Source organism: Anoplophora glabripennis, unplaced genomic scaffold, assembly GCF_000390285.2.
Source record: "Anoplophora glabripennis isolate ALB-LARVAE unplaced genomic scaffold, Agla_2.0 scaffold35, whole genome shotgun sequence".
Taxonomy (NCBI): Eukaryota; Metazoa; Arthropoda; class Insecta; order Coleoptera; family Cerambycidae; genus Anoplophora; species Anoplophora glabripennis.
In genome coordinates, this window is record NW_019417117.1 from 876,783 (window position 1) to 892,644 (window position 15,862).

A 15,862-nucleotide genomic window follows, 5' to 3' on the forward strand; every position below is an offset into this window, starting at 1 on the left:
TTCAAAAAAGTTTTCCATATGCAGAGATAAAAAACTTAAAACTATACTACAAATAATTAACTTGAGACAATAGCAGATAATGCATAGAATCGTCGCGTCGAACCAGTCGGATGGTGTGACGTCACAAGCGGTTTGCGAACGGTTTAGATCGTTTGAAATATTTTCCGAATTAGAATCGTTATCGTTAAAGACTGATTCGACCTTATTTTTTCACAACCTATTCAGGAGATCAAATGCTTACGAAAAATGTAAAAACAAGTTATAAATTAAATTTTACTAAATGAGAACATTGTGCTCCTTTTGAACTATATTTTTTTTAATTATGGAAGCGGCATAAATTATCGTTATACATCTCGAAATTAATTACCCTTAGAATGCGATTGTGATGATGAAGATGATCCTCCTCGTGGTCCACGGTGTCACCGGCGTACCCGCAGGTCTTATTGTGCTCCGCCAGGTCGGAGTGCTTGTATAAAAAATGAGTGGCCCCGATTCCTTCGCCGATTGCCTTGTCGTCCTTCTCGACGTAATGCATCTCCTCGCCGTCGAAGATGACGCCGGAGAGTCCGTCGCAAGTTGATAAAGCTACCCACGAGTCTGGCCTGCCTCGCACTTTTCCGTTGTATTGGCAGAGGTCCACTTCCTGGGGAATGGAGGTCAGGAATAAAAAAACATGTTTTATGTCCGCACCACGCCAAAAGGCCAGGGGGGAGCGATAAAATTTGCATTGGGAGTAAATCTTTACTCGTCACTCTATAAGCATTTCCAAACAAGTTTTCAAAAGACTTTCATAATAATTATTAGGTTTCGATGTGACTTTTATCATTTTATTTAGAAAATTATGCAATTTCAGGGAATGTCCAAATCTTATTGCTTGCAAAGAAAAGACTAGCAGTTTAAACGGCATTGTGAAAAAATATCTAATAAAGAAAATTGAAAGTAGATTTTAAAGTGTCTAACAGTGTTGCCTTTTAACGAGAACGTAATACTATTGTTTTAAAAATAAAAAGACTGTTCTTCTAAATTTGTGTATTAGTGCACTATCAATGTTGCCAGTTATTTTTAAATCAACCTAGGTACATTGTCGGAAGTGACAATGAAAAATAATTTGGTAAAATAGATCGCTTTTGTATACTTAGCGACGTGTCATTTTAAAGTCACCATATTTGTTTTAATTCTAGTTTCAAAAAAAAATTATTTTTTTTTTATATGATTTATTAAATATTAACTAATATTGGTACGGAGGTACGTTAGTAACTGTAAATATATTTTTCAATCAATTGTTAGACAGCGAAACGAATGAAAATTAATTTAGTTAATATGACAACGACGTGATAATTTAAAGTCACCATATTTTTTTGATGTTAATGTGGACATATTTCAAATGCAGGCTCGCATCCAGAAGTACTCAACACTACACTGATTTTTACGGTAAAGACATAACCTCTAACTACACCACATTATAAATAAAATTTAAAATAGACAGTGGTTCTCAACAAGATCTTTAGTAAAAAATCATGCATACTGTTTTACATTTAACTTTTTTATTCTTGATTTTTTCACAAAAAAAAACTATTAGGTAGATGTCCAAAACTGAATTGTTGTCTAAAATACAGGGTGATTGTAAATAAGCGTGAAATATTTTGGTTGACGAAGTTATTTTGTGAAAAAAAGTTCATAGAAACGTAAGTCGAAATATGCTTCGTTGCAGAGATACAGGGTGTTGAAATTTTAATTTTTTATTTCTTTCATTAATTATTTCAGTTTTAAAGATATTGACTCGAAATTTGATGGTTGCATTTTATTTAAAAATATAGACAGCAACCTACTAGATAATGTTATCTATAGAAATTAAAAATACACAACTTGCAATAAAATGTTTTATTTTATTTTCCTATGAAAAAAATTGAAATGGCCAATTTTATTCAGAATTAATGGCGAATTTCTAAAATATATCAAAATTGAACAGTCAGTGGCGTAACATTTTTTTTTTAATTAAAAAAGGTTGGCATTCTCGCACGAACGCCACTAGTGCAAGTAGAAATATTCGGATCACCCCAAAAAATGCACATTTATTCCTCCAAAGCATTTTTCAAATTTCGAGTCAATATCTTTAAAACTCTGAAATAATTAATAAAAATAAATAAAAAATTATAATTTAAACACCCTGTATCTCGGAAGCGAAGCATAATTCGACCTACGTTTACATGAACTTTTTTTCACAAAATAACTTCGGCAACTACCTCCTAAAATATTTCGCACTAATTTACAAACACCCTGTATAAGTATACATTTATTGTTCACTCTGTATATATAGTAACACCAGAAAGGAAAGTCAAGACACGATCACTACGTATAAAATGATTTAATTGCGGTTAGGTTGCAAAACAAATACAAAATAAGCTAGTGACACGTAAAGTGGTTTACTGATTTTAGATAAATGTGAAGGTAAATAGAGAACTATCGATTTTTTTAACCTACAGGGTGATATTATCAGCACGATTAAGAGCGCGATTCGCATGAAACAATCTTTCTTATAAAGCGGTGATTTTAAAGATTTAATACCAAAAGTTAAACAGGAACTAACTGACATTTTTAAGACTGCTGATACTTTTCAAGATTGCAGCAAAATATACCTACCTGTCCAAAGACTGATGTTAATGAGGTTGAGTTTATTTACCTCTTTTTTGTTTTACATGTGATTAATTGCAGAAATTACAAAAAAAAATGGACTTTTTTTGTCATCTTTTTCAGGGTACACTTTGGAAATATTAATACTAGCAAATTGAATATTTTAGACTCCAATAATGTATCATCATTATTAACTATAACAGATTTTAACATTTCTTACATACATACACACGTAAACCAGCAAATTCAGATGAGCGGAAATCGTAAGATGTACATGTTTCTCAGTGTGCAGAGACACTCCACAATTCACCAACTGTGACTAATAAACAGAGATGTAATTAAAAAGTTTTGAGAACTAGCTGTTCAATATCAACCAAACCGGTGCCTACTTTGGTTTTTTGTACGTCAATTTTTTATATCAATTAAAATCTAGTAAGCCAGGCATCGCCTCTTAAGTCAAGTGAAGTACTTTATTTGTTTACTGAAGCAGAAAACCAGAAAACACATTTCAGCTTGCGGTTTAAGGTAGGTACGCTTTTCTAATATACAATTTATTCCGAGACTTACCGTGTATCAAAATTAGTAAGTCTGTAAACACAGTATCCCGTTACTGTAAATATTATTTTTATAATTCTCGTTTGGCCGATCAGGCGTAGGAATATTTTCTACCGGGTTTCATAAGAATTCGTTATATATTATCTTTTTATGTCTACAAACCGCAAACTAATAAAAAATAAAAGATATCGGCGTCCCATCCTTGTTTATCCTTGAGAACTTGTTACTGAAAAAAGAATATTGTACAATAACAAAAGTGTTCTGGGTTTTAGAACAAACGATCCTGGTCGGTAGGTATCAAGATTAATTGGATGTTAAAAAAGTGATTATATGTACTTATAGAGAATTGTTACAAAAAATTAATGTTAAGATTAAAGAATTAAGATGCCTTGTTATTCGTAGACGAAACGTATTCTTCGTTTTTTTTTTTATGAAATTCAGTTAACTTTCCTAAAGAAAGCAAACCTTTCACCTGACTGGTTTTTAATGCTATGTGGCACTATTTCATTGGATGGTGTATTTCATGAAAGAAAATAAAAGCTTATGACGGTGCTTATTAACCTACTTTTAATCTAGCAAACCATTTTCATCATTTGTTTTATTTATGATATCAACTTGGATTTGATAACGAAGTACAATTACCAAGAGATATTAAAAGAAAAACACGTTCATATTCCGCAGTATATTGTGAGAATAATTTCTTCGCTAACCTAGATTTCGACCTCGACGATGATATGGAAGCAATCAACGAGATATCCTTGGTATTTCCTTACCCTTAGGTCTTTATTTCTTGATGTCACGTACAGACTATTTCAACATCAATATTCTCCAAAGGCTAATCTGGATTTTAACAAACACATATTATTAGCTCTCTTACTTTTTACTAAACTAATTCAAATTCATTCAAAGAAATATATTGTTTCTTACTGTTCTATCATCACACTTGACAAAGACTAATCACATAAAAAAACAGCTACTATAAAAAAACGTTTCTGTTTCCACATTTTACTTGGGATTGTCTCAGAGTTAATAGAACAAAATTACTCGTATATCTATTATACCTTGGAACAGCATCATTGAATATGACTAACAACATTTACCTTTATTTGAACTGAATTAATACTTTTAAAACTGAGTACAACAAGGTCGATATAGCATCTAGATGTACTAAATGTCGTTTCGTTCTTTTCTAATTGCAACCCATGAAAAATAAGTGTCTAGACGTAGATGTTGTATCGTATTTGCATTGTGAGATTACTTACCTGAGCTGTGGGTTTGTGTACTTTATATTTTCCATTTTCCTGATGTTTATGGAAGAATCCCTTAGGGATCAACTGTTTATTTAACGTCAAGTCCAGCACCATATCTTTTCCGTCAATTTCCAGAGCTACTTGAAGATGATTCGTATGTACCCCATTCTGAAACAAACATATTATTTAATCGTACAAAAGTTGCTATAACATAAAATAGGTTTTCTTGCAAAAAAATAGGAAATTTAAAATAAATATGCTACATTTTTTAATAAAAAACTTGAGAACCGCTGACTATTCTGGCTTTTCCTACTAACATAGGGCAACATACAGTGTTACCGGTTTTCCACAAAATTTTTAAACTTTATATAAAATAGGAAGAAAAAAAATCTGTTTAGAATCAGAAATTTTGAAATGTTCTCATAAAAATATTTATGGCCTGTTGTCACTGCTTTTTGTGTTTTCCCCCTTTGACAAAAATGTTTGCTGCAAAAAAGGACCGCAATATTGACCTAAAATTTAAAAAAATGAAATATATTTTTTTATATGCAACATCATCTAGTAAAAAAATACCTTCAAATTTTTCTTTGTGGAAAATTTTGTTTTCAATTTCAAAATTAGTAAATTTTTTGTATTATCCAAATTTTAATTTTTGAGAAGAATTTGTCTTGGTCGAAAGAAATCTCAATTTCAAAAAGACTCACTGAGACTGAGACTGGCGCCTACATTTAAGCAGGAGAAGGTAAGTAGATTTTTCTTGTTGCCCATCTGAAGATTACACAAACATAAATTATATATGTACCTACATAATAACGTACACAGCAAATAAATTACATTACAATACATATAAAAGGATGTTTATTATACATCCAGTAAAATTGTATGTATTACGAATTTTGCATCTAAAATAAAAAACGTTTTACAGTACGTTTTGAAGTTTTTTACTTGCAGAGACTTACTGGCTTGAACCGACTTAAAAAATATCGAGTATAAATATCTTGTCAGATTATTATTACCATCATTTATTTAACATCTGATAGCAATCGTTACATCTTCAGTAAATGTAGACCTACCTGGTTATTTGGCAACACGGCAATTTCGGTAAAAAAATTTGATCATTAACAAAATCGCTATAATTAAATATTTAGGACGCGATGTTGAAACGTTTAAAACAAATTTCTGTCTAGAAATATTTACTCGAACTATCTTTATGAAACTATAATCTCTTAACTAGATGTAAAGATAGCAAAGTTGAACAGAAAACAAGAAATAGATATATTTTCCAACACAAATAGATATAAAATTTAATATGTTCCTGATCTGAATTAAAAAATAAAATAAATTTAAATAAACAATACATTTAAACACGTGAATTGCATTATATTTTATTTCAGTCTCACGAAGGCCAAACTAACTAACTGGAGAACGAAAGGGAAAGATTTTAAAAGATCACGATCACAAATTTTAAATAGCCTTAACAATAAAAAATGGGTTCAATTAAATGAGTCAACTATATTTATCATTCAGAAGATTAGAATAAAATGTTAACTGCACCACTAAATAAATGGGATACATAATTAATGGATAACATTATTAACGATGTTGATTTAGATACGATTATTCACAGTATTTAAAAAATTCAGGATGTTATATTATAATCTGTGATGTGAATAAATGTTAGTTTTATAGTATTGCATGTATATTATTATGTTTTATTATTATTTATAGCCCTGAAGAAAATTTTAAATAAAATCGAAACAGAATATCAAGACCGTTATTTCCTTGCCATATTCCGACTATGTATTCTTACTAAACTATTTTTTAATCCAAAACAACATAATACCACAACAAATTCACAAATTAACAATGACACGCACGAAATAAAAAGTATTATGCGATGTAAAATCCAGTCCTGTATTCATGGAAGTTCGTCCTGTGATGGGGATTGCCGTTTGATCCGTTTCGACCAATAGTTTCGCAGCTACACGTGTATCAAGCTTGATCATTGTTACTCCATTGGAATATGTACAATTCAGTGATCGTAGTATAATTTTTATATTGAGTATGCAATATCCCGAAGTATGTGCCGAAAATGAACAACAAATTAAACTATTTTTAAATTTCTTACTGACGTTACTGACATCGCATTCAAATGTCAAACTCTATGAAAAAAAATTGAAAGAATTCTACGAAACATAATATGAAGGATTTAAAATGATTATGTTATTAGTCAACATAGTTTGGCAATACGATTATTAAATAAAAACCAACATTTACATATAATATTAGATTAGCCAGTGTCAGATTCACTGTAAGTAGAACCAAAGAGGTTTGATGTTTTTGGAGCTGACACCAATGTGAGCAATTATATTCAATGCAGATTTTTGCATCAGTAAACATTGTTTAGTTACATACTTATGGCATCTGAAAATATATAAGCGATCTTCAAGTTGCAAATGTAGGAACTCAACCACTTATGTCTCCAAGGCTTATGCAATATTTCATAAGTCCCTGGTTTTGCGCACGATAGTGCTTCTTGGAAATTACAAAACAGAAGACAACGTCGGTATAATCAACTTCAAGTCCAAGAACTGATTAAAAACATAAAAACAAAAGTAAATCTGGAAATACAATGTATAAAACATGTTTTAATTAACAGGAGTGGATTTAAAATAATTTTAGCTTTTCTTAAATAAAATATAGAAGTGGACGTTCGATCCCACTCCTTGATGGATCTGGGGAGGTCCCGTAGGGGAAGTCTGCCTTAGGTTTGGCCAATTGGCCTATTTGGATTTGGCCCATCTTTAGATTGTAGTAGCCTGGAATGGGTGATAGACTTGTCGTGGTACTGTGATTTTTTATTGCGGTTGCCCAGTACGAATTTCGCATTTTTTGCAGTACGTCATCGGTGGTAATTCTAAAAAATTAAGTAATAATAGAACAAAAATCATATGAAATTTCTGACTATGGAAACAGGGAAACATAAACAAAATTAAACTGTCAGAAATAATTAAAAACGAAAAGTCGTTATTCAGAAAACGACAACAGATAGATTTTCGATAAGATAACTTTTTAATGTACGCGATATACAGGGTGTCTCACGGTGACGGCCCATTAGAATTATTTCAGACTACTTCGATTTGAAAATTTGGGATACCGGGTTTTCGGGCATGCCTTTCTCAACTAAAATAATTGCGTCCACGTACCACTTCCACACCCTATATATTATCCGAAAACCCGATATCCAAAATTTTCAAAATTCAAATCGAACTAGTTTCTGAAATAATTCTAGTAGGCCGTTACCGTGAGACACCCTGTATAATGTATTTTTTGAATTTTGTGTTTATCTGTTTTTTCCAGTGTGAAAAAACAGTCCTTGGCTGATCCTTACGGAGCAATTTCATAATTATTTAAATTTTTTCGCAGGTGACAAAATATCTATACTCTGTTTGGAAATGAAAGAGAGTAATAAAACTCCGAGATAAGAACCGGCCATGGGCGTGCTAATATTTCGTTTCAGGTAATTATCGGGTAACACTAATGCTAACAGGTAATGGGTGTAAATTAGTATATTTTACTGGATACATCATAGCAGGAGCCAGTGTATTGTGACAGATCAATCCAGTCTTAGAGCTGAATATACGAAGACGTGCTAGTGCAGTAGAGTAAAATTCGCCTTCTGTTTAGTGACTAAAGTACAGCATTTTATTTTAAAAAAGAAATACCAACGCTAAACAAAATTTTAAGTGAACTTTCAGAAGACAACGATTTGCCAAAAATCAGTAGAAGCAAATTATGGGCCGTCTTACGAGAGTAGAATTTTTGCTGGAAAAAGCTGAACAGGAAGTCAGTTCTTATCGATAAAGATGAAATTATTTGTTGGCGAAGATCCTACTTAAGATCAATTAGAAAATTCCGTGACGAAGGGAGGAATATTTATTATCTAGACGAAACTTGGGTCAACGAGGGATATACTGTAACAAAAGTATGGCAAGATAAAAATGTAAAAAGTTTTCGACAAGCATTTTTGGATGGACTTTCAACAGGGTTCAAGGCACCTTCAGGTAAAGGGCGAAGATTAATAGTGACACATATAGGTAGTGCCAGTGGTTTTGTAGATGGCGGTTTACTTTTATTTGAATCTAAAAATACAGGTGACTATCACGAAGACATGAACGCAGATGTTTTCGAAGAGTATTTTACACAGATGTTGGATCTTATTCCTCCGGGGTCTGTAATTGTCATGGATAATGCCAGTTACCATTCACGGCAGACCGAGCGGACGCCTACGACTGCTTGGAGGAAAGCCGATATAATTCAATGGTTATCCGGAAAAAACATTTCTTTTGAAACAAATATGGTGAAAAAGGAACTTTTGACACTTGTCAATCTTAATAAAGATCAGAAAAAATATGTTATCGATGAAATGGCAACAAATCGCCAAATAACGGTACTACGGTTACCACCTTATCACTGTGAACTTAACCCAATCGAATTAGTCTGGGCGCAGGTAAAAGGAGATGTAGCGCGAAATAATACGACGTTTAAATTAAGTGACGTGAAAATTTTGTTAAAAAATTCCTTGGAACGAGTAACTGCAGATAACTGGCAAAGATGTATACATCATGTACAAAAAGAAGAGGAGAAAATGTGGGAACTCGATAATTTAATTGACGTTACTGTGGAACCTATCGTTATCAATCTAGGAGACGAAGATAATTCATCAGAATATTCAGAGGATGAATTTTAATATACCTACTTTTTTATTTTCTTTATTGTACATTTATACAACACTACATTTACTCACCATAATTTGAATTTTCAAAATACATATATTTTTGTGTGGAATAAAAGTCTATTCATTAAATTTAAATAAATATTTTGATAATAATATTGAATAATTTTATTTGAATTACTAAAAACCCTCTTAACCCGGTTATGATGCTTAAAGTAGCCTCATGTTTTGAAATGCTGTTTTTATATTGTTTACTTATAAGAGAAATGGACCGAGAAATTGAAGCGGCATAGACAAAGACGGATTGTCGGGGATTAAATTTTAGCTACCTGCTACAATTTAGTACAGTCCGATCGCACAAAGTTTTTCTAAAAGTACACCTCTTCTATACAGATAAAACATAATATAAAAATATTGAATATAAGCACCAGTACTACATTTATTTACGATTTGCATACATAATAAGCTTTTATTACTCTCTTTAATTTCTAAACAGACTATAGTAGGTACTGAAAAAAAAAGAACATAACCTTCGAATCGACAAAGCCGTGAGAAAATCCCTAATTTCGGAATATAGATAGAAAAATAATGATTTTCTCAAGATTAAGTACTGATAGGATCCATTTCCAAAATGTAAAATTCTGGTCGCTAGACGCGAGCAAAAAAATAATTACGGACGATAATCGAAGATCCGATAAAGTTTGAAAAATAACGGGAAGTCTATGACGAAGTGGAAGATAATGGGCAGTTTATCTTGTTGGTGTGTCAGCCGCTGTCTGCACTTGCGGACTTATCATCGTAATGTGTAGAACAAAATTGTTAGTGGGCGAAGTTTATTCAATTACCAGAGAGCGGATAATATGCAACGAAATGAAAATTTCAAGATTTATGAACTTGTCAGTAGCATTTCTATTGTGACCTTTACTTCTGTAACAACAAGTTCTATGATTTTTTTTAACTGAATTCTATTAAAGTACCTATACATAATTAAATACTAACATTGATATAAAATTTGAAATAAACAATTTCCGAGAAAACAACTATTTTGTTTTGTTTTGCTATGTAGTATATCTATTTGACAAACTGGTGCGTAAAGGTGCGTATTAATGGATCAGTACATCTAAAGAAATTGAAAATTGTTATAAATAGTTTTCACTGTGGTGCAGCAGTTATAAAACATCGAATTTGTGAATTTCTATTAGTGTAAAACATACTAAAAGTCAAATGCATAGAAGAAATTGACTGTTACAGCTGCCGTACTGGGTATTTTTATTGTGCGACCTACTTTTTAATGTGTAATATTGTATGTGGTCGATTATGAACAGGTTCCATTACTTAGGCAAAAATAAATGTATGTAGCTACATGCATCATGTAAAAAGAAGAAACTGACAGTAATACAAAGTCAGACTTAATTGGAAGAAAAATGTGGATAACTATAATCAAAACTACAGTTAGGAAAATAATAAAATAACCAGCTTTGAAAATGAAAGAAGAAAATCTTTCGAAACGTCAACAAGATACATTGTGAGATTTCAACAATCATCGGTCGTCATGGACAGTTGTTGATAAATTTACTTATTAATATAATTTATTTTAATTTTTAAAACAAATTTACTTATTTTCAATTGGACGCGCGTTTAGAACGTGATGACGTCCTTGCCAGAAAATATTCGACTATCTTTCGTACTATTTCCGCCAAAATTTAAGAAATTTACAAGGAATTTTCGTTCTTCAAAGCATAGAATACAGGAAATGCAATATAGACAACTCGAAAGAAGTTTTCATGGCGTATTTTTTTTACAAAACGTTGGTTATCAAATTATTGTTAATATGTTGTGGTACATTATTTTGCCACGAAAATAGTATTACTAGTAGTAGACCATGTGAATGCAGTATTCAATGCTTCTACTTCGAAGCTTTTTGGAGGATAGAAAACTTTTCAACAGAAAATCAAGATTGGGAAGAAAATTTTGAATAACAATGCTGACTCTACCTCTTCTACTTCTCACAAAGAAAATGAGTCCCCTTGTATCAGTTTTGGTAGTAGAATCACAATGCAACTTTTCATTTCAATATAAATATTAATAAATAGTTCACCGTTGCTTTCTTTATTTAAATTATAAATAGTTTATTTCACTAGAGGGCCATCCATAAATTACGTCACACGAATTTTAGGACATTTGAACCCCTCCCCCCGTCCTTGTCACAGGTTGTCACATTTTTATAATCCCCCTCCTGATGTGACGTCACACATTTTTTAAATTTAGGCATGTATTTAAAAATAATCGAGAGAAAATAGCTATTTTCATTTTTTAATGTTGCATGAGAGATAATCTCATAGCAAGAATGCTAAATTATTAATAAATATAGATCAAGTTCGTAGATTTTTATAGTTTTTTATTCACATCTAAATTTCGCGTTTTAGTATTTTAAATTTTAACATGTGACATCACAAAACTTTTGACCCCCCCTGCCCCTTGTCACACATTGTCACATTTCGGTGATACCCTCCCTCCCCATTTACGTGTGACGTAATTTATGGATGACCCCTAGTGGCTAAAAAAAATGTGTCACTAAGGATTGAAATTTGACTTTGACCAACCAACAAAGCACCTAGAAAACTGCAACTGCAACTATTCGTTATTGAAAGGACTGAAATATAATGCTCTCCTGTTTAAAGTCGTTTGAAGTCTAAAAGAAAAATACAGACATGAAGTATAAATTTAAACGTTTAAGTATTGCATACATATTATATAAAAAAATATTAACCGCATAGTATCCGTTTCGTATCCTTACACTCCCCGTTTATTCATTTATTTAACCAATAAATAACGATTATTTAGGTAAGCTATCTTTCACTATAATTTTAACAAAGTAAGTATTATTGATTGCCTTTGGCTATGATTAAATTATTTTACATTCATGGTTCACTTGTAGGATATTTTAGTACCACAGTAGGTACCTGAAAGTAACTGATTTTTGAACCTTTTAATGAACAAATTTATTGTCATTAAATTTCGCTACCATTGCAAATTATAATATAAATGACAATAATTATTACAAGAAAATAATTTATTTGAAGTTCAACATAATAGGTTGCCGATTATTGTCGGTACATCTCTAGAACGTTTCACAAAATTGATCATACTTTACTAATACAAAAACCTAATAATGTTGGATTTCCTATTGGACTTGCTGGAATTGTTTCAACCTTTTCTCACTGATCGTTACCATTTTGATGAGGCATAGGATGTTTTAATTCAAACACGGACGTCTGATGGTGTTCTCCAAGGTTTAATATTGGGCCTCCCTCAATTATAATATTTATTAACGATAAGATTTAAATGTTCACTATCTTCTGTATGCAGACGATGTAATATTTTACTGTAAAATCGATTGTGAAAATCACTAAAGTAGTCTTTGACATAATAACAACTGATATAAATCTCCTTTTGTCGCATGATATTCTGTCTCTTTTATTTAATTATATGCTTAATAATGATGTTCTATTAAGGATCTATGAAATTTGAGAGAATTCAAGAATTTGTTAGGCTTCGCTATTTGTACATTACATTCATAAGAGATGGAGTCCAATTTATGAAATTTATAAAAGTTTCTGCAATACAGAAAAGATTCAGGGGTTTTTACACATGCATTACGTATATTAGACGATTTCTATCCTGCTAGAGGAACACCACAAAATATATTTTACCACAATTTTATTTCCAGATCCCAATGCATACATAGCGTACTAAACTAGACACAAAAATTAAAGGATAAAAAAAAATCCTAAATTTTAGGCGATTTTCAAAAGGCTGTAACTTCACGAAAAATGGTCGTAGAGCAATCAAATCAAAAACAAATTGAAGCGAGAAGTTTCTAGTTTCAGGATATGAAAGTCAAAAATTTGTATCTTTAACAAATCATAAGAAATCCAGCTGCAAAAAAATTCCGAATTTTTTGCTGCTCTTTCGAAAGGTCTAATTCAATAATTTCCCACCTGTCAATTCAAGGCTTTGTACGATGATTTGTCGCTGAATTATTATCGTTCAAAGCAAAAATTACCTTTTTGGCCTTGATTATTACTCGGGAACTAATGATGATCGAACAGAAAATCTAAGCAGAGAACGCTCTTATCGTTTTTTGACAAAAAAATGTATCGATGCAAGAAACTAAACTTGAGACAACTTTACTAATAATGAGAACTAAGAATATTTAAGATTTTTTTTTTAACTTCAAACTATCCCAAAGAAAACCTCAAGGATTCAAAGAATTAGAAAAAAAAGTTTTTATTAAAACTAACCCAAACATTTTTTCCGCGTTTAGACTTATTCGAAATTTTTTTTTCCTTTTTTTCGATATTTAATATTTTTTGATGAAAAAAATGGATTTTTGCGAAAAAAATATTTTCAATTTAAAAAAATGAATAAAAGATGCAAAATTACAATGAAAGAAAAATCGCACTCTAGAGAGTTTCTTTGGGATACTTAGAGGCTAAAAAAAACAAATTATTTTAAATTATTATCGTAAACAGTTGATCTTTGTTACAATAAATAAATAAATAAATAAGTGCAATTTTTTGAAGAGTCTGCTACATTCCTCTTATAAGACCATTTCCTCTTAAAACTAACGCTCAAAATCAACAGGTAGAGCACTAAAAGTTAAGGTTTCCAACACCCTGTAGATTTTTACATATTCAAAGTATTTAAAAAACTCAACAACGACGCACTTCGAATGAAATTCACTTTCACCGAAAGATTTTGATATAATAAACTTTACGAATTTTGTCAATGGCTACGAAACGGTGTCTATTCTTTTCACATAAACTTTAATTAAAAGTAATTTCGTCCACTCAAATGCCTTTCAAGTTCAAGGAGTTGCTATAATTAATACATTTATCTTCTTTAATAATGGAATACCCGACAAAGTCTTACGTTAATTGGACATTTGATAAATGCCCAGAGAACAATTTGGTACAGAAATAATGTTCTACTATTTATATAATATTCGATAAATCAGTTGCGAAATAATTCCTTTATTTTTTTAAATGTCTGCAAGAAATAATTCGTATCTAATAACAAATCAAATAAAAAAGTTTTCTTTCGGTAGGGCTCAGCCTTGGACAACCACTAATTATTATTCTAATATATTGATAATATTGATTGTTTGACAGTATCGAAGACTGAAAAAAAATAAAATAAGAAAAAAACTTAATTATAATGGAAACATACAGGGTGTTCCATTTCGCGTGGGGGCTACATAACTTTGTTATTTTAAGTAGAACACCCTGTATATTATTGCATTTTTGAATCCCTTGGTTAATATTAGGTAGAGTTTATTAAATGAACTTATATGATGTTGACAATTTGCCGTTTTCGAGATAATCAATTGTTTCTAAATGAGGCTTAGATAGTGTCTAAATCTAAAGAGTTAGAAACCTGCAGTTTTCACAGTTCGTTTTGGTATAAATTACTCTATCTTGTCATCTATGAGCAAAATGTGTACGTTATTCAGTTTCGGAAATACCGAGACCTACATTTAATAATCTTACGAGATGATTTTTTTTTTTCAAATGGAATGACCCATATTAATTGTCATGGGTAAATGCAAAATTGAATGCCCTTTCGACGGATATCAGGTTGTCCATACTTATCTTTAACAGTTTTTCAGAAAAATCCGGTTCTTTTCTAAAGTTCGAAACAAACAAACAAAAAAACAAAAGTAAACCACTAACAACTAAAACAAAACGCAAAACGAAACAAACTGAAACTCGGAACACAACAAGGAGAAGAATACTTAGACCGCTGATTTACATCAAGTGCTTGAAGTGTCCTCCATTTTGATTACTACACAAACGAATTCGGTTTTTAAAAGACTGTTCAACATTGATCAGCATGTCTGGCGTAATTTCTTGAAATGCTACTGTAATGCGCTGCCACATATCTTCCGCGGTAGTTGGTGGTGTAACGTAAACTTTGCTTTTTATAAATCTCCATAAAAAGAAGTCGCAACTTGACATCTGGACACCTTGAAGGCCAACTTACTGGTCCCCCGCGCCCAATGCATCTGTTGGGAAAAGTTTCATGTAAAAACTGACAAACCGCAGCGGTATTGTGAGGTGGAGCACAATCGTATTGCATCCACATTCTTCGAAGTGTAGCTAAATGAATGTCGCCTAACAAATCTTCTACAGTGTTTGTTAAAAAGTGAAATAAACTGCTCCAGTTAGATGCTGGTCAGAAACCAATGATCCAATGACCCAATGACATGGGTTCCCAAAATTATTGCTCCCCACACGTTCAAAGACTATCTTTGGCTATGAGTTGTCCGGAATTGGTGAGAATTTACTGCGTCATAATAATGGCAATTATGACTATTAACGAAACCATTTTTATGAAAAGTAGCCTCATCGCAGAACATGACCCGTTTAAAAAAATCATCATCTTGATTTAAAATCTCAAGTACCCACTGACAAAACTCCGGTCTCCGCTGAAAGTCTACTTTTAGTAACTCTTGGTGTAATTGGATGCGATAAGGATGTGCTGTGCTGTGCATTTGTAAAATCCTACGTATCGACGTTGTACTAATACAATTGCAAGGCCTTCTTGACGCTGTTACATAGCTACTTTTTCGGACTTTAGAAAAGAACCTGATTTTTCCGGAAAACTGTTAGAGATAAGTACTTTATAT

The 15,862-nt window shown here is 31.6% G+C and overlaps 1 protein-coding gene across 1 annotated transcript in view; it reads right to left on the reverse strand.

Moving 5' to 3' along the window:
• LOC108912491 (disintegrin and metalloproteinase domain-containing protein 12) overlaps window positions 1-15,862 on the reverse strand; it is a 130,602-nt gene that overhangs the window by 12,471 nt on the left and 102,269 nt on the right. Inside the window, exons 4-5 of the mRNA XM_018717727.1 lie at window positions 4,449-4,604; window positions 368-643 (exon numbers count right to left, since the gene is read on the reverse strand). Of these exons, the coding sequence (XP_018573243.1) occupies window positions 368-643; window positions 4,449-4,604 (432 nt within the window). The remainder of the gene's footprint in view (window positions 1-367; window positions 644-4,448; window positions 4,605-15,862) is intronic.